A 19,695-nucleotide genomic window follows, 5' to 3' on the forward strand; every position below is an offset into this window, starting at 1 on the left:
TTCTTGGCCGTCATATACTTTGAGTAAGAAACATATGTTTCCAGAAAAATAAATTAAAGAAGAAAAGAGTAAATTCATGCCAAGTTCTAAAATTTTATTTGGAAACAGTGTTCTAAGAAATGGTTCTTAAGCTGCTCCTTATAAGTTTCTAAATGTGTTTTCTAAATAACCTCTAAAAAGGTAGTTTTGGAAGTGAGGTTTCTAATCATGTCATTTTTATTCAAGGTCAGTGAATAAAGTGGAGGTCAGTATATTGTTGTTTTCATCTTCCCAAGCACAAGAAATGCTGGATTATTCACTGACACATGGTAATATAGTAAATTTCTTTAAACAATAGTAGTTATGCAAGATCTTTTTTTTTCTACCTTTCAAAAATACAGTAGTCATTTAGTGAAATCTTTGTGCAGATTTTTTTTTTAACCTTAAAGCACTGAAGCAACAGAATATAAGTGACTTTTGCTCTCTGCTCACTTTTATTATGGGTTAGCCTACACTGCACTTTTCCTAATTTTGCTCAATCCACGAATTTAACAGGGTTATGAATTCTCAAATTTCAGAGAGTGTTTACTAACTCTTTTCTCACTTTCTGTTAAACAGTCATAATGGCCGACAGTGGAAGAACCTGTTAGTAGGTAGTTGCCTTCTATGCGCTTTTGGCCAGTACTGTCTAATAGAATTTTCTAAGAGGGTGGGAATACTCTATAACTGCTGTCCATTATGTGGCTAATGAGCACTTGGGATATGGTTAGTGTGACTGGGAAACCAAGTATTTGATTCTATTTCAATTATTTTAATTTATACTTAAATAGCCACATGTGGATAAACCAGAAAAATAAACTAACAAAAAACCATTGTGAGGCTACAGGACAGAGTAGAACTGCACCACAGGGTTTCCAAGGAGTGGCTGTTGGATTCGAACTGATGAACCTGCTGTTAGCACCTGAGTTCTTAACCACCCTGCCACCGGGACTCCTCATGTGTATAAAAAAAATTCCATATTGGACAGTGCAGGTAGACCTTAAAGCAGTGGGGTTTACTATCCTGATCAATTCAGGATAATACTTGTGGATAGCATTAACACTGGCTGCTCTAATCATGTTCAAATGTTTTTCCAATGGTTCTAAACTAGGCGACAATACTGCCCTCCCAAAGAGACAGTTGAAAATCTGTTAGGGCATTTTCAGTTGTTACAATAACTAAGGTGAACTACAGAATAAAGTGAATGGGGACCATAGATGCTTAATGGCCTGAAATGCATAGGACAGATTGCACAATAAGTACTCATCTACCGAAACGAAAGTAATGACCATTCTGAGAAATCCAAATTGATCAGCAGAGTTGACTAAATATTGTGGTTTCCTTTATGAATTTCCTTTCATCTCAGTCCTACTTAGAGCTAAGTCTGCCTTCTATGATCTGTATCTTATTTCCTCCAGCCTCCTCAGGGACCTCACTTTCCTATTATGTTAAATTTGTTCTGTATCTTCAACCACTCCCTGCCTATATTTGAACACATTCTCGTCTTTCCTATCTTAAAAAAGTACCCTTTCCTAATTTCATATCCTCTAGCTGTTACTGTCTATTCCTCCCCATTCACAAAAACCCTTTTCCCACCAATTTCAGCACAGCAGCTTTATCCCTGTATTGGGGGGAAACTTTTTTCTGAGTCATAATGGATCAAAAAAAAATCCATACCAATATGTAGTTTCAAAACACACTATTTTATTACACAAACGTATCAGTAGAGTCATCATATCCTCCTCCACTGTTCCACTTCTAAACCATTATTTATATGTATATATAATTTTCCAGGCAGAGTCCACTTTATGCTTATAATAACTTTACCTCTTCGTATCTAGACTCTACAAAACAAAGCCACACCAGTTTCATATTTTTTTCCCCTAATTTAGTATCACATTACTTTTCCCCCAGGGTAAGATCATATAAAAACTGTAATATAGTCATTTAATAAATTATAGTTTATGATTCAATATATTGTGAGAAGTTTTCAAGCACTTAAACTATACTTTCGAACTTCCAATACTTACTTCAAAAAGAATCCCTGTATATCACAAATAAATCACTCTAAATAACTGACCCCTGAAAACACTGAGTTGAAATCATTACATTTAAAGATATATGTGTACTTGGTTAAACATATACTGGAAACTATTTGGATAATTGTTATGACTGAGTCTCTTCTTGGTTCTATGTCAAAGCAGTAATATGCCTACTTTTTGTCCTTGAATGTCTGATTTCATAAATTATTTCAAAAGGCATTAAAACTTCTTGCTGATGTATTATAATTATGTGTTGTATAAACATATCTACAAAGAAATGCCACCTAACATTAGAGTTTGTGGTTGTTCTTTCAGTACAAACTACATCCTTGCACAAATTCAGTAGAACTATATACACACAAAATACCGGCATTGTATGGTTTAGATGTTTAGTGACAAAGAACATACTTGCTGCATCAAATGAAGAGTGATGACGTTGATTCCCTATTTGAGGTTGCATTTATGGACAACTTCTGTAATCTACTGGATAAAGGAGTTATCCAAATGGGTTGGAAGACTTCAAAAACTACACCAAACAACTGTAGACCAGTTACTTCTGTTGGGTATATAGATACAGCCAGAATGTTTTTATTGGGTGATTTAAATAGGATAGATGAAGATTACGTTACTGTAACAATAAAAGACCTTCAGGCTTCCATTAAGTGGAATTCTTGTTATTTTGTTAGCATAACTAAAGTCCATATTTTGTTTGTAAATTATAGCATGTCCTCGTATGGGATATTAAAGGTTATAATTCGCCTGTGGTTAAATAAGTAACTCATAAAAAATGACTTTGGAAAAAAATGAAAGTATTCGATACAGTGAGAGTTATATATTTAAAAATATGAAATTTCTTTATCTGTTGCCCAGAGGTTATATTTTCATAAATGTTGCCAAAGACCGTGCTATTTTCTTGCTTATGCATATTGTGATAGTTGGCTATTTTAACATTCCATTATGGAAGAGAAAGACTAAATCTAGCTATGTAAATGCATGCCTATCTTTTGATTTTCTTTTACAGAGAACTCTTTCAAATTCTTTAGGTATATGCTTTCTTGAAAATGTCTGTCCATGTTATCCCATGTGAATTATAAAATAAAAAAAACAAAAACAATACACCTAATTAAATTAGAGCAAAGCTAATTGCAACTTCATCTCCTGAGGGTACATGTGTCCTGTAGTGCAATTTAATTGGGCAGTAAATTGTTTGAAACATGAAAGTCATGAATAATCATAAGTCATGTCTATATAAATGCGGAAGTATATAATTTAAAGTTATGTTTATAAATCAATATTAGCTACTACTATTATATATATAGCATAATCATAGTGAAATAGTTAAATAATTAAAAAAACAGTCTTTAAAGTACACTATTCAGATTGCTTAACTGCATAAATACCAGCCACAATATTTATACACAGCAAACATAATAAAAAGAAAATTAAATATTTAGTAGAAATTAAATATGTGATTCTGTGGGCATAGAAAAGTCTTGAACAATTGCTTTCCCATCTTTCTGGGAATTAAATCTTGTTAATACCCCCACACTGTCACAATTTCTTTTCTACTACCTATTTACATTCATGTATGCTATAAATATATGCTGTATATATTTTCTATATTTACAATATATACACACACATACATATACACACAACCAGACTTCATTCTTAGGCTCATTCACATCCATGTAGATCAACCTGCACAGTATGATCAAAACATGTTTATTTTCCTTAAACGATGTTCGCTGACAACTTTTTACTCTTGTGCAAAAATGCAAAAATATCATACAGATTAATATTCTCTCTAAAAAAATCTTTTTTAAGATGTAGGTTTTTTTGTCATTTACAAATAAATTATGAAATATGTTCATTCACAAATTGAAAATCATTGCAATGTTTTTACAAGGCATTGCTGAGGTTTTTAAATATGGCATTCTTGAAGCCATCCGTCTTTCAAAACAAAGACATCGATAAGTTATTGGTATTTTTCTTTATTTGCACTTTTAAAGAACTCCTAGGACCTAGGCCATTACAAATCTACTTCTCATGCTACTCAAATAGTTGTTTGTGTAGAATATGAATCTTATTTCTGTTTTATTTATCCTACTTTACTTTTTTTTTCTTGAAAGTCTTTTTTAGAACAACCTAGAAAGTCTACTGAAATCACTCTTCTAGAACATTTCTGAAAAGTTTTTCACTCAAAAGAGCTGAAGAAATTGAGAAAGAGTAAAGATGTGCAGGAAAGATAACAACTGTTTTATCTCCTACTCCATTGGTATCTCCTTGCCACGTGAAAATCCTAAAAAATGTTCAATTCTTTAAAAGATTCATTACACTCTTCCATTAAATATTAGTTGTGGTCCTCCATTGCTCATGTTGTCTGTCACTTCCTGTTAGGAAAATAAAAAATAGGAAAACAGCATGTATTAATTGAAATTCACTTTCAGGGTAGGACAGCGATTTGGTTAATGGGTTTGCAAAACAGAAATTTCAAGCCATTGAAAAACTTCGTTAAGCTTTGGGGAAGGACAAGGATTTGTATTGTTGCATTTTAGAAAATGAAATTTCATGGCATCTGGGAACCCATGAAAATGCTAAAATGACAATCTGTTAGACCAAAATCTTCTACCTACAAGAATGGCTCAATTTGCTGAAAAGAGAGTAATCTCTCCTATACCCATGAACTTCCCCCTTTTATTCCTCAACACTAGAAAGAAGAAAATGGTTAAATGCCCAAGTTTTTCCAACACATAGGCATCTCTGCTGAGTATGTCAACAAGGTGCCAACAGATGCTAGAGGTTACCTTTATTCTATGGAAAATTGTGTGGCCTTTTTGTTAAGAACTGAAAAAAAAAAAACCGGAAGTTGATTATTGGTAATTTATAACTATGAATCACTAATAAATCACAGGGGAAAAGATTACTTTTCATGACACTATTACTCAAACAGTAACAAAACAAAATTGTAAAACCTTTTAAAATGTTTTCAAAGGATCAGTTATTGAAAAGTTAATAAGGGAGACTCTATGGGAAAAAAAAATAAGGCAATGAAAATACGGATGTAAAGGATGAGCTAACCTAAAGAAGCTTCGTTTGCAATTATAGAAACTATATTAATTTGAGAAAAGCTGTAGCTGCTTTGAATTCATATATCTTATTAGAAGTAAACTTTTCCCTACAAAATAAAAGGTAATGATGAAAGATGAGGCCCACTCATATTTATAAATAATACTTAGCCAAAAAAAATTGAAAATAGATTGACAGTACCGGTCCACACTTGAGCAAGCCTATTTGCAAAGGAACAGCAAAGAACAATTCGAATGGAAATTACTTTCTCAGTCAGATCATGCCTATCAATTTTTATCCAGTTTCTATTTGGATGAGTTAAAAATTAAAAAGTAATGCATTCCCTTTTGCAAAGTTTTTCAAATCCATCCAAACAGTTATTTCAAAAATAAAAAGTTTTCCATGCCTCATTTTTAGTCTCTTCTCTTTGAAAATTCAAAAGAAGAGAGGAGATAGAATAAGAATATTTGCTTTTGTATGGGGCGATTTTTAAAGTTACACAGGAAGAACAGGAAGGGCACTTGAAGGTGGGAATTTGCCTGGTTTTTGAACTTTTATTTTGAAAACTATCTTGTCTTTAGGGGATGGGGTAGAGTTTCTTCCAAGAAAATTCTGGGAAAGTAAACAACATGCTTTAGAAATCTTTTTTTTTTCTCCCTCCCACATTAAGACCTCTCCATGCTAAGTACTGTGGTCCCTTCCAGGCTTTGGGGGCTTGTCTTGTACCTGGGTATCTGATATATCTCCCTAGCATGGTGCTGAAATCCCTGGGTGGTGTACATGGTTAACACTCAGCTGCTCCCCAAAAGGTTGGAGGTTCAAGTCAACAATGGGTGCCTCAGGAGAAAGGCTTGGTGTTCTACTTCCAAAAAAATCAGCCACTGAATACCCTATGGAGCACAGTTCTACTCTGACACATATGGGGCTGCCATGAGTCAAATTGACTCTCCAGCAACTGGGGGTTTTATAAGGTGCTACTGGGACTGGGTTTTAAGGAATTCCAGAAAATAGCTTAAAACTCAACACTGTTAAGAGTAAAGGCTCTCAGAGGAAGAAGAGAAAGTTGTTTGGAGCCTCTGTGGTCTGGTGACTTTTCAGTCTAGTGGAAAGCCTGACTCTGCTGGAAACATACATACTGAAAGTAGATCTCAAAACGCTGGGGTTACTGGGTTGAGGTTAAGCTGACAGACTTTATTTCAGTCTTCATTCAAGAGCTCAGTTGACGGCAAGATAAACAGGAGGTTGAACCAAGGAGATAATTTAATTTCAAAACCCAAAATGAACTATAAAAAAAATTTGCTCATATATTTTTTCCTATTCCTCCTACTAAGAGAAAATACAATTTCCTAATGGATTTATAAAAATAAGGATCCTAGGTCCCTTTTCTTCTCCTAAAATGAGGTTGCATCCAAAAAGTAGTTTAAAAATCAAAAAAGAAAGAAAAGGGGGGAAAAAAAAAGAGAAGAGAAAAACTAATCTGTTAATCTTTTATTGCAGGATTAAAAATCTTAGAAAAAATAATTTTCTTAGGTAATTTCATTCTCAGATGGAAAAAGTAAAATCACTGATAGAAAATAATGGTGAAATTAGTTTTAAAATTGATGAGTCCTTTCAGCTTGTTTGCAAACAGGCATTTCCAATTTAATAAAAAGACTGTACTATAAACTTCACCAGGACCAAGTGTGGCTATTTGCAAATGGACATATTTTCTGCAAATGGGTCATAGTAGCTACGTGACTTTGTTTATTTCCAATTATATTGGTTAGTCAAACAAAGATTGGTGACTTTATTTTCAGCAATCCAAAATACAGGAAATGAAATTGGAATATATCACATTGGATAATTTTATAAGAAGAAACTTTTCATCTAGAATTTTGAATGTATTAGTGTTGAACTTTGGCTATCTTCTCATGCAGTTGTGACATGAGGGAGATACGCATTTTGTCTTTATCTGGACGCATCTATTACTAAAGACAAAACTCTGGTCTGTGAATGATGATATTGAATCAGAATCATGAGGTAGCAGAGAATAAAGGAGCCATGAATCATCCAAGCAGAAATGTGTTTGGATGCTTATAGGCAGGCTGAATATTTTAAATACTCAACCAATTTTCAAGCTTCAAGACTCTGCCATGTAGGTTATACCAGGTTCTCAAAGTAGCTCTTATAAAAGCCAGGCTTTGAGGAATGACATCACAGCATCAGCCAGACTGACCTGCTGATGTCATGGCTTCCTAGAAGAGGCAATGCTTCCTGCAGTGACATTACAACATGGTAACTCCCTAGAAATCAGCATACCTTGTAGGTAACTCTGGTGTCGGGGGCACCACCGGGCAGCTGGGCAAGTCGGTTATTTCAATAGCCCTCAATCTCTAATATAAATATAACAATCATACAATAAATATTGCACAAATATGTACACAAAAAACTAAATCATACCAGTATAAAAATAGAGCATGAAAGAGCCACTATCCAAATATACAACAATCATCTATTTTTAACAATCCATTTCTTTAAATTAGCAGTTCTGCTATTCACACTATAAAATTCTTTCTTGAAGGATATACATCTATTTAAAATTGCTCTCTTGGAACAGTTTAGCAATGGCTACTCTCATCTGAATGTCTAGTTTGTACAAGAAACAGAAACATATAAAATCACAGAATAAATTTTTTTTTTCCTTCAAAATAATATTCTAAACAATATGTAGTAACTTCTACTACTTTTTCTTCTACTCTGTGGTTAATTTTATTTCCTATAAGGCAAAATATGATGTGGCCATTATCTTAGTGGGAAACCCTGGTGGCGTAGTGGTTAAGTCCTAAGGCTGTTAACCAAAGGGCCGCCAGTTCGAATCCTCCAGGTGCTCCTTGGAAACTCTATGGGGCAGTTCTACTCTGTCCTATAGGGTTGCTACGAGTCAAAATCGACTGGATGGCGCTGGGTTTGGTTTTTATCTTAGTGATTTTATTTTACAGATATTTTTATCTTTTTCTTTTAAAGTCCAGTAGCAAGAAGTGAATTAAGAAATGTGTGCAAAATGTAGTAGAAACACAGAGAGCTCACTGTAATATTTTATGCCCTTTTATGCAATTAATGAAACTTCCTGTTTAAAGGGGTTTCAGGAAACAATTATGCAAGGACCATTGTTTAAAATACAGGCAAGTCTACCCAAATACGAATGAAGTTTTGATGTGACTTAAATGAAGCTTTATGCGGATTTTAATATCTGCACTGATAGGCAAGGCTTTTTGTCCCCTTATTAAAAGATCTCTTTATGCTTGAAGATCTAATTTACATAATCAAATGCATCTACTTACAAGCCCAGGGGCTGAGCTAGAAAAGGGAATTCATCCGATTTCTAAAACTGGCATTATCGAGTACAGCGTGTATTTAGTTTGTGTTTTTCCTCAGTATAATACATAGAAATCCTTATTTACAAGGCATTCAATATTTTATGAAATGCTGTTTTAGGAACTCTGTTTTTGAATAGAGAGGGATGCTACAAAATTATATTAAAATAGGTATACCCATGATTTGCAGCGAAAAAAATGATAATAAAAATATACTGTTCTTAATACATAAGGGCCAAATTTCTAAAAAATTGGATTCCCTTTATTCTCATCTAAAGCGGCAAGTTGATTCATCTGGAGTGGACTGCGGTCTTCATCACACGATGGCCGCAGGAAGGAAAGGTACGGAACTCACTTTCTCAGCCATTTCATGAGAGTGATGCAGCGAATGCTCTCTCTCTGAGAACATCCTCCTCTGTTCATAGCTGGCTAGCCGACACGTGAGCCACGAAGAGAGGGTGCAGCCCCCGATCCCAATGCACGCGAGCGACATGGAGGCGAGGTGCAGAGGGTAGAGGGAAGACGTCTTCTTTGTGACTGCCCGAAGAAACTGAAAATTCAGGATGCCCCCAATGAGTCCGCAGATACAGCAGGCTGAGAAGAGTATCATCTGGTAAGAAAGAGGAAAGTAAGGGAACTGACGTTAGAGTGGAGGAGACCAAGCTGACCAGACCAGAGACGCACTACCTGCTGCGGGCCCAGGATGACTGACGTACGACAGGGAGGTGGCCCCTTTGGTGCTCCGTAGAGAGTAGGAGTCACCCTTTCAGCTCAAGTTTCTATTCATTCTGACTCTTTGGGGAGAGGGTAGACCACGGGGGTTTTAGAAATTGATAGCTGACTATGTTAAGGCCAAGGATATGCCTTATGAAAACTCTGAAGTAAGCAAATTTGTCTTCTGTGTAGATTCAGATTTAAATATTATTTATTTCGTATTGGGCTGCTAACCAAAAGGCTGGCAGTTTGAACCCACCAGGGGCTCCTTGGAAACCCTATGGGGCAGTTCTACTCTGTCCTATAGGATCACTATGAGTCAGAATCTACTGGATGGCAGCAGAATTTTTTTTTGTATTATATACTGGGTGGTACTATGGAGCCCTGCTGGCCAAGTGGTTAAAGAACGTGGCTGCTAACCAAAAGGTTGGCAGCTCCTTGGAAACCCTATGGGTGCAGCTCTGCTCTGTCCTGTAGGGTCGCTATGAGTTGGAATCCACTGGAGGGCACACAACAACAACAACATGCGCTACTACTATAGGAATGCCTGAGTGTTACAATTGTTTAAGTGCTCCACTACTAATCGAAAGGGCTTCACTGTTAACCAAAAGGTTGGTGGTTCAAACCCACCCAGAGCCACCTTGGAAGAAAGACCTGGCAATCTGCTTATGAAAGGTCACAGCTGTGAAAACTCTGAAACACATGGGGTCGTCATGAGTTGAAGTCTACTCAACAGCAACTGGTTAGTTAGTTACGTGCTACAATGCTAGGAATTTTAATGGATATCATCCTAATTACCCCTCCTAACAAAGATAGTAATAAACCTTTTGGGAAAAAAAAAAAAAAAGAGAGAATGGTCAGCAGGTAGAAGTCAAATTTAGAGATTAGACTCAGATTTTCTGACTTCAAATCCAGTTTCCTCCACAATATCTAAATACCCAGACCCACTGCCATTGAGTCGATTCTGACTTGTAGGGACCACATAGGACAGAGAAGAACTACCCCATAGGTTTCCCCAGGAGTGGCTGTTAGCTTCAAACTGTTGACCTTTTAACCACTGTATCACCAGGACCCCAATATCTAAATATCTTCTCATTAAATTATCATTAGTTCCACCTAGCTTTAAATCTTTATACCTCCCTAGCCATGTGAGTTTAGGGAATTTAGCTAAATCCTATTTATATTCACTAAGTTTTTTGTGTGTGTGTGTATCCATTTCTCCAGCAGATAGCTTAGGACTCAGTGTGGACTCACCCTATATCTTACAATCTTTTGTTACTCTGTGGCACCACTGTGAAGTATACACAGCAGGTATTTCATAAATACTTTTCGATTGGTCCTTTTGAAGAAGCACAGGATGTGACTTTGCTTTTGAGCCTACCATTGATTTGATCTGGGTCTCTTTTAATAAAACCAGGAGGTTTTATTCAATCTAAATATCAGAGGCTCCCCTACAGAACCAAGTCCAATGCCTTCTGTGTAGTAAACCAAAACACCAAACCAAACCCATTGCTGTCGAGTCGATTCTGAGTCATAGCGACCCTACAGGACAGAGTAGAACTGCCCCATAGAGTTTCCAAGGAGCGCCTGGCGGATTTGAACTGCCAACCTTTAGGTTAGCAGCCGTAGCACTTAACCACTACGCCACCAGGGTTTCATGTTCTGTAAATATTCAATAGATTTGATTGACTATTCCAATAGCTTTAAGAATTTTATTTATTTTGTTTCTTTCATCTAGTCTAAATTCTCCTATGGACTTTAGAGTGTGATACTAATTTAATTATCAACCTTATTTCCATTCTCCTCTGGAACCCTCTTTCTACCCTAGTTACCTCTCTTGTCCATCAGTATAGCTTGCTCATTGCCACCTCAATGATACTTTTCCTTCCCTGGAAATAATTTTGTTTCTTCCTTGGACTTCTAGATTGCAGGCCCAAATCAAGTTCTAATTTTTTAAAGAAGCCTTGCTGGACTTTACTGAACTCCTCCTTTGCTATAATTCTACAGGACAAACAGCTATGTAACTTACTAGAGCGTTTAATTTTATATGATTGGGTATTATTTACTGGTGACAAATCAATTTGACAAGTGCTTCCTGAGTACCTACCATCTATTAGGCCCTCAGCCAGCTGCCAGTAGTACAAAGGGGAAATCACTCACAGTCCATCGCCCTGAGTACCTTGCAGTCTCCTCAAAGGAAAGATCCAAAATTTCAATATGGTGTAGAAAATATTTAGAAAATGGGGAGAATGGGATGCCCTAAGTGTAAGTGTAGGAAAGAGGGGAACTTAACCCAACTAGGGTTTTTGGAAGAGGCTTTTTGGATTAAACGTCATCTCAGCTAAGTGCAAGCAGTTCCCGCCAAGGGCAAAGGCATGGATGTTTGAAAGAGCATAATGGGCAGAAAGGACTACAAGTAGATGATTTTGTTTCTCCAACTTAGTTCAGCTTTCCTTATTGTGTCTTCCTCGGAAAGTATGTATTACCAGGGCTCTAAACCCAGGATAAACAAGTAAATTATTTTATAATTGACAAAATATAATCTTGAAAATGGATTACCAAATAAATAAATCACCCCGTTAAGTGAGAACTTGTAACTCTCAATTTCAAGAAGTATCAACCAGTTGTATTTCATTTTAACGTATATTCAGGTGGCCTGCAGCTCCTTGGGAATCTATGTCAGTATTCATGCGTTGTCAGAATATATGGTAAGGTATTATATTCTGGCCTTCAAGTAATGAATTACTTTTAATTAAGAAACTCAATGACAAATTCAGTTTACCATCACAGGGAAGAAACACCTCCATCCTGATGTTATTCTCATTAATTCTTAAAAGCATGGCGTTTCGTTAACACTTGAAGACAGGTCATTCTCAGCTAGGAATTAAAACTCTAAAATCTGTGTCCAAGTTTACAGTCATGTACCATTTTCCAATCCTACCTGGACCCCAGAGATATTTGGAGTGGAGGAATTTTCACATAATTTGATTGGAGGTTAGAGAATTCTTCATAGTTAAATGTCATCTATAGGATCCTCAGATGATACAAGAGGATAAAGTGGGTGGTAGCTTCTAAAATTTTTTTTTTCTTTTATAATTTATAAGAGAATTGTCGTTAGTTGCTCTTGAGTCAATTCCAACTCCTGTCTACCCTGTGTGTGTAGAATAGAACTGCTCCACAGAGTTTTCAAGGCTGTCTTCTGAGATCACTAGGCCTGTCTTCTGAGGTGCCTCTGGGTGGGTTCAAACAGCCAACCTTTTGGCTAGTCATTGAGTGCTTAACTGTTTGTACCACCCAGGGACCTGAGATAGAAAAGAGACATTAGTACCTTTAAAAAAAAAAAAAACCTTTTTTTTTCTTTCTTCCTCTCTTCTGTTCCTCCCCCTTTTCATTCTTTCTGTAATTCAGAAAATCATTACTACAATAACCATATAGAGGTTTGATAGAGGAAGGATTTAGAAAAAATGAGGGCCAGGCCTAAAGGGTGATGGTAGAATCATAGATGGAAATGACTATACTCCAGGAAAAAAATTTCCCAAGAGTTCTTTTTTCCATTTGTGTAATTAAATGAAATGTGCATCTCAAGCAATGAGGTATCTGGAGCAATGGGGTTTTCATCTTTTTTTTATCAGAGCAGATATTCTCCCAGAGAAAGGCATGATTATAAAAATGAATTAAACAAAAATAACTCTCCATTTCTTGTGCTGCTCAGCTAACTGACCTTGTCTTGTAAAACACTTCTTCAATTCAAAGGTCATTTCCTGGAGTCCATGGGCAGTATTAATTTTGCCAATCTGTAAAGGCATAAGGTCTCTCCTATAATATCCAAGAAAATGAATGGTGCTTTTCCCTTCTTTCCAAACTCTCGTAAAATACCATGGAAAGCAGTGGGGAGCCCATACTAGAGCAGGCAGAGGTTCTCCTGCAGCCAATCTGAGCATAAACTGGGAGCATGTTCGTTACCCTCTGAGCCCTATCATAGTAGCATGGGACATCTGTGAACACTTTAGGTGATGCATTCATGGTCAGAAAAATGATAGAAAGCTCTGAGAATTCATTGTAACCATAACAACACAGTCTTGTTGCTTTGCTAAATTAGCTTTGCAGACAAAGAAGGCCAGTAATCCTTAGGCCCCATTCCATATTTAACTAGTTAAATCTCTCATGAACCCAAGCTATGCTTTTTCAGCCTACTGAAGGATTCATGTGATAGTCTGGGAGTCTATAAACTGGAAACCTGCAGACTGGCATCCACAGCCGTTGTGAAGGGCTGCATATTCATGCTATTTAAAGAAGCTATCAAAGCTTTTCTTTTTGTCCCAGTCTCTAATAATCTTGATGGCTTTCTTTGAAAATAATAGAGCCAGGATTTATTTGTCAGACTTCTTTTTATCCTCAACGAGTAACATTCAGCATATGGAAATTGGCTTCTTAGCTTTTTTTTTTTTTTTTTTGAGTTCTTACATTTCAAATGCTTTAATGCACAAGACAAGCAAGGCAAAAACTTACGACAAGTCCAGATTTTTTTTTGGCACACAATATTCCACATATGCCACAAAGAAGAAACTGCAAAGGAAAAGAAGAGCAATTATTTCTTATTCAAAGATAGCAGAGCCCCCTAGTCTTTGCTTATAGTTCACTCATGACATTTACTTCAAGGAAGCTTAAAATTTTACACTTTTACATTATTTATGTAATAATAGCATTAATATATGACATTCCTTTTGGTTTTCTTTTTCCATCGAAAGCTGGGAAGGAAAATGCCGCCTTCTAAAGTAAACCAAAAAAAACCCCAAACCCAGTGCCGTTGAGTCGATTCCGACTCATAGCGACCCTGCAGGACAGAGTAGAACTGCCCCATAGAGTTTCCAAGGAGCGCCTGGCGGATTTGAACTGCCAACCTTTTGGTCGGCAGCCACATCACTTAACAACTACACCACCAGGGTTTCCGAATTAGGAAGTGATAAAAAAAAAAAAAAAAGTAAACTTGAATGAAAATGTCTTTTTTATAAATTTGACATAGGTAGGGCATTGGAGGATTTAAGCAAAGCTTGAATCAGTTTTAGTACTAGGCAAAATTATGAATGAAATTATTTTTTTTCCCCCTTTTACAGCCTTCTTAACCCTCCCCTGCCTTCTCAAGGAGAAAAGTGGTGTGATGCATTTATTCATACTAAGCAATTAGAACTCAATAGGTTATATTACAGAAAGGAAACCTAGCATAAGTAAAAAAAAAAAATAAGATCTTTTTATTTCTGTATAGAAGAGGTTCTTTGTACCTTTCAAACTATGTCAGGTAACATAACTATCTCCTCATTTCACCATAAACACTGACCTTGCTGATATTCTGAAAGAACACACGAAGATGATGTTATTGATGACATGTTATTTGTTCTAAATAAAGGCGTCAGTGACATAACGGCTATGCAGAAGCAGCTACATTGGATCATCTAACAACGACAGACTATTAGACATTTTGGTTTTCATAAAATGGTAGATTCCTTAATTTGGATAGAAACATTTAGGGCTATTTGGATGCAAATTTGCACACACTTTCAATCTGGCATAAACTTTATAAATAAAACAATAAAGCCATTAATAAGTAATAAACCCATTGAGGGCTTCCAGATTTGCAAAGAAAAACTTGACTCTGGCTAAGCTTGTCTCCATTTGACCAGGAATTTTTTTTTTTCTTCAGTTTTGCTATTTGGAGTCAGAGCTGAACATATAAATCGTTTTACATAAGCATTCCACACCTGGGTGTATTTTTAAAGATGCTTTAAGGATTATAGAGAATAATAAGAATATGAAAAGCATGAAGAAAATTTGATGAAAAATGATGGGTAAGGGAAGTTGTTACAAGGAAATTTTCCTCATAAGAGAACAAAATAATTATAAATGATGCAACAATACAGCAAGACAAAAAGACACTGGGTTAGATAAGAATTTAGTATATAATATAGATGAGATTTCAAATTAATGGGGAAAGAATCCTATCACTTTTTCAATTAATGGAATTAGAAATATTTGCTAAGCTTCCTGATATCATATACTAAAATGACTATGAAACTGACAATTAAATGAATAAAAATTTCATGAATATAGTAAGAGATAAGTCAAAGATTTATCTAATTTTAGAGGAGTGGAAAGGATTTTCTAAACTAGCACCAAAGTCATAGACCAAATGCAAAATATTTATAAATGTTAATACAAAAAATTAGAATTTTATGTCAAAAATATCATAACTCTCAAAGGCACAAAATAAGTTGGGATTGTATTCAGGATATATGTGATAGGATAAAGGGTTAACATACTATATAGAGATCTAATAAAATATTTTTTAATTCCATAAAACCATGAGGAGCTAGAAACTCAGAACTCCATAGAACTTGAATACGTGCATAATTTTTATAAGCCTTGTAAAACTATTGCTCCGTGACCATTTCTTACCATCCTCTGTGTCCTAGACCTAGATGAACTTGTCCTTATATGATCTTTTCCTGGATGATCTCATTTCACATCTTTCAAGGTTGGGTTCAAGCAATTCCTTAGCTTCGACCAATTCTTTACCTCGCAGTGCTGCTAAGCTTCGGATTAAAGCCCAAGCATGTCCTGCTCCTTAAGCTTCCCTGATTCACCCATGCTCAACCTGAAAGCCTATTCACTCTGCACTCATTCTTGAAATAACTGGAAAGCAGGGAAGCTTTGTGCTTCTTGCATGTTTTGAGACCTACAAACATTGCCATTATTTTCTTATAGTAAAGCCCGAGGGGACCTCAGGAACATAAGCTCAGAGTGCCACTTGGTTAGAACTTTTAAGTAGCAATGAAATAGTTACTTCCTATTGTCCCACCTCACTGGATGGGCATAAGAAACGAGTTCAGAACCTGGGGGTGGGTAGGTTAGGAGGGGAATCAAGCTATATTTTTCTATTCTCCATCAAGTCAGGAGTGTAAATACTCCCTAATAGTTACTTCTGCAACAGGATCCAAAATCCACATTCCTCAAAGGAAAACTGTAATCTGAGAAAGAAATATATGGACATGAGCAAAGGAAAATATGTAAAATCATGGAATTCCTGAGGGGCATCTGAGAAATCCTAGCTGAAGTTTGGACTTCACAGTTTATAGAGAAGCAAACAGAGCCCCAAAGAAGCAGTAAATTGCTCTTTTATCTCATTGGCTATCTCCATTTACCCCAAGCCATGAAGTCAGGAGGGAATTAAAAAGATGATTTAATTCAGCCCTCTCATTTTACACATGAGGAACTGGAGGTCCAGACCAGTTTAGATACTCACTCAAGGTCATACATCACACATGTAATTTACAGACTTCTTAAGTGTCTAAATGAATTCATTTTAAATAATGGAATACAAGTACTCTTTAAATGGAGTTTTCAGTGTCAGTGCTTTGTGGTTTATACTAGCAAACCTAACTAGAAGTGCTCCACGACACTTGCTCACCTACAAATATTCTCTTTGCCCTTGACGTTGTTATTATTGTAAAAAAGAGAATTAGAAAATCAGCCAATTGTGTTAAAGTCCAAAATTAAGTGTACCTTATTTTATAAGAGAATTTGGTATAACGTTTCAAAGTACTTTTTTTTTTTTTTTTTGGCCAACATTGCTTTATCTAGGATGCAAAATAGTTCCTCACTTTATGGAGATTACAAAACAAGAAAAAAAAAATCAGCTAAAAAAAAGTTACCCTGAATGAGAGAATTTTACATGAGAAAATATAATTTTATTTCTAAGATGAGCTGTTTAAATCCAGAGAGGATTATTTGCTTTGCTCCTACTATGAAGCAATATAAATGTATTGTGATCTAATGAAAGGCCATTATGTGCTACCAAAGCCAGAAATCCAAACCCATTGCCATCATGTCAATTCCAGGTCATAGTGACCCTGTGAGGCGGAGTAGAACTGCCCCATAGGGTTTCCAAGAAGCAGCTGGTGGATTCAAACTGATGAACTTTTGCTTAGCAGCCGAGCTCTTAACCACTGTGCCCCCAGGTCTCCTTATGTGCTACACTATGTAATAAAACTATAGTTAGTTCTACTGGTAGAATCCATTTGATTCCAATTTAGATTACATTCAAAGATAGCTAAGATTGTGACTCATTATCAGATGAAATGGAGCTATTACGGAAATAGCATTCTGTATTCTGAATGGGTTTTTCTTCATGAAAGTTCTATGGAGACCCCCATTTTTGCTTAGGACATAGAAGATTGCAAAGATGTCACTCCCACCCTAACAATAAGAAAAATCTTATAAACCATGGAATCGTAACTTTTCTAGAGCCTATAGAGAACTTTGGTTTCAAGACAACCAAATAGCCTCAATCCAAGGAGGTATCAGACCCTCCAAGGGGAGACAGAGTACAAGAACTGTTCACCTGTGCAGAGCAAGAGACGCTAGTTGTAAGTCATAATCTACATAATGGCAGTGAGTTCGGGTTTTTTTTTTTTTTTTTTTTTTTTTCAAACCGGAGGAAAGGTAAAGGAAAAAAACTTCTCTCTCCTAGGAAAGGGGCAGGAAATCATCTTTGAGCCTAATATATTGTGCCTATAACAATAACAACAACAACAAAAAAAACAAACCCAGTGCAGTCGAGTGGATTCCGACTCATAGCGACCCTATAGGACAGAGTAGAACTGCCCCATAGAATTTTCAAGGAGCGCCTGGCAGATTCGAACTGCCGACCCTTTAGTTAGCAGCCGTAGCACTTAACCACTACACCACCACGGCTTCCATTGTGTGGTCATCGACCACTGTGCGGACCCGGGAGGAGGAACCTTCCACTGAAGACCAATTACAGAAAAAGGCAGAATTTGTCTGCCACAAGGAAGAAATTCCCCAAAATGCTGAGAAAGCCCTGTCCCTGAGGCCGGCTCCACAGGGCCTGCCCAAGCTGAGGCTGGGCTAGAACAATAGCGAATCCTGTCCTCACCACCTAGCCCACCACTCGCTATGACCCTACCAAGTAACAATAATAAGCAACTGCAGCCTACAGCTCACGGAAAGAAAGAACATGGGAAGAGACTCCCTGCTGTGGCGAAGGCGAGCAGGGACAGTGGAAGGCCAACGGTGTGGTGCCAACACAGCAAAAATTTGCCGAGCATCTCAGCTCCTATCCCGACCTTATGCTCAGAACAGCCTGTCCCTAGAGGAATTTGATGATAAGCTTCAAAGATAAACACATTGTTGTTGTTGTGTGCCTTTAAGTGGATTCCAACTTATAGTGACCTTAGACGGAGTAGAACTGCCCCCATAGGGTTTCCAAGGAGCAGCTGGTGGATTTGAACTGCTGATCTTTTGGTTAGCAGCTGAGCTCTTAACCACTGCACCACCAGGGATCCATTATGTATGATAGAAAAAAGAAAATAATTAATCTAAGTCCATAAAATTAATACTACTGATCTAATAAAAATAATGTAAAAGATATTTTTGAAATGAATGACATGGGAAGCTGAATATAACACATTGCCAAATTTTAAAATATTATAGGTCAGGAAGCACAGTGTGATAGCTCTTCTGTAATATAAATTAAAATGCCTGGAAGGAAAGAAGACATAGATAGATAGATAGATAGATAGATAGATAGATAGATAGATAGATAGATAGATAGATAGATAGATAGATAGATAGATAGATAGATAGATAGGTAGATAGATAGGTAGATAGATGATTGATTGATAGATAGATAGATAGGTAGATAGATAGATAGATGATTGACAGATAATAGATGATGGATGGATGGATGGATGGATGGATGGATGGATGGATGGATGGATGGATGGATGGATGGATGGATGGATGGATGGATGGATGGATGGATGGATGGATGGATGGATGGATGGATGGATGGATGGATGGATGGATGGATGGATGGATGGATGGATGGATGGATGGATGGATGGATGGAAAATAAAAGCCGTTGCTGTTGAGTCGATTCTGATCTTAACCACTTTGCCACCAGAGCTCCAACGTTTGAATCTGACTAGAATTACTCAACTCTTTACACTAATGGCCTAAAAGAAGATACTAAAATACTTTCACAATTCTGAAGGAAAAGCAAAACAAAACAAAACTTTTGAACCTTGAATTGTACCTCTGGCCAAATTTTCATTCAAACAAGTCATTGGGGTGAGGGCAGTGTGGTAGGCTGAATAGTGGCCCATCAAAGATATTCAGCTTACTACAGTGCCCTTACCTAAATTAGGTAGCATTTATAGACACCCCAACAGATATCCACATCCTAATCCCTATAGCCTATGAATGTTACCTTACATGGTAAAATGGGCTTTGCAGATATAATTACCTTAAGACTCTTGAGGTTGGGGATTCTCCTGGATTATCAAGGTGGGCCCTAAATGTAAAGACAAGTACCCTTACAGGAGGGAAGTAAGAAGGTCAAAAGAGACAGCAGTTGTTGATAACAGAAGTAGAAGAATAGAGAGAGAGATTTGAAGATGCTACATTGATTGCTTTGAAGAGGG

At 36.6% G+C, this 19,695-nt stretch overlaps 1 protein-coding gene across 5 annotated transcripts in view; it reads right to left on the bottom strand.

The window, feature by feature from the left end:
- Window positions 1-4,191: 4,191 nt before the first annotated feature.
- TMEM196 (transmembrane protein 196) overlaps window positions 4,192-19,695 on the bottom strand; it is a 56,514-nt gene continuing 41,010 nt past the window's right edge. For 3 of the 5 annotated variants that reach the window (XM_049894086.1, XM_049894085.1, XM_049894087.1), the window contains exons 2-4: window positions 13,706-13,762; window positions 8,838-9,092; window positions 4,192-4,453 (exon numbers count right to left, since the gene is read on the bottom strand). In XM_049894086.1, the coding sequence (XP_049750043.1) occupies window positions 4,394-4,453; window positions 8,838-9,092; window positions 13,706-13,762 (372 nt within the window). In that variant the 3' untranslated portion in view covers window positions 4,192-4,393. Of the gene's footprint in view, window positions 4,454-7,347; window positions 7,502-8,837; window positions 9,093-13,705; window positions 13,763-19,695 lie in introns of those variants that run through there. The other 2 variants (XM_049894089.1, XM_049894088.1) reach the window with 1 other exon arrangement.

This window comes from Elephas maximus, chromosome 8 (genome assembly GCF_024166365.1).
Source record: "Elephas maximus indicus isolate mEleMax1 chromosome 8, mEleMax1 primary haplotype, whole genome shotgun sequence".
Taxonomy (NCBI): domain Eukaryota; kingdom Metazoa; phylum Chordata; class Mammalia; order Proboscidea; family Elephantidae; genus Elephas; species Elephas maximus.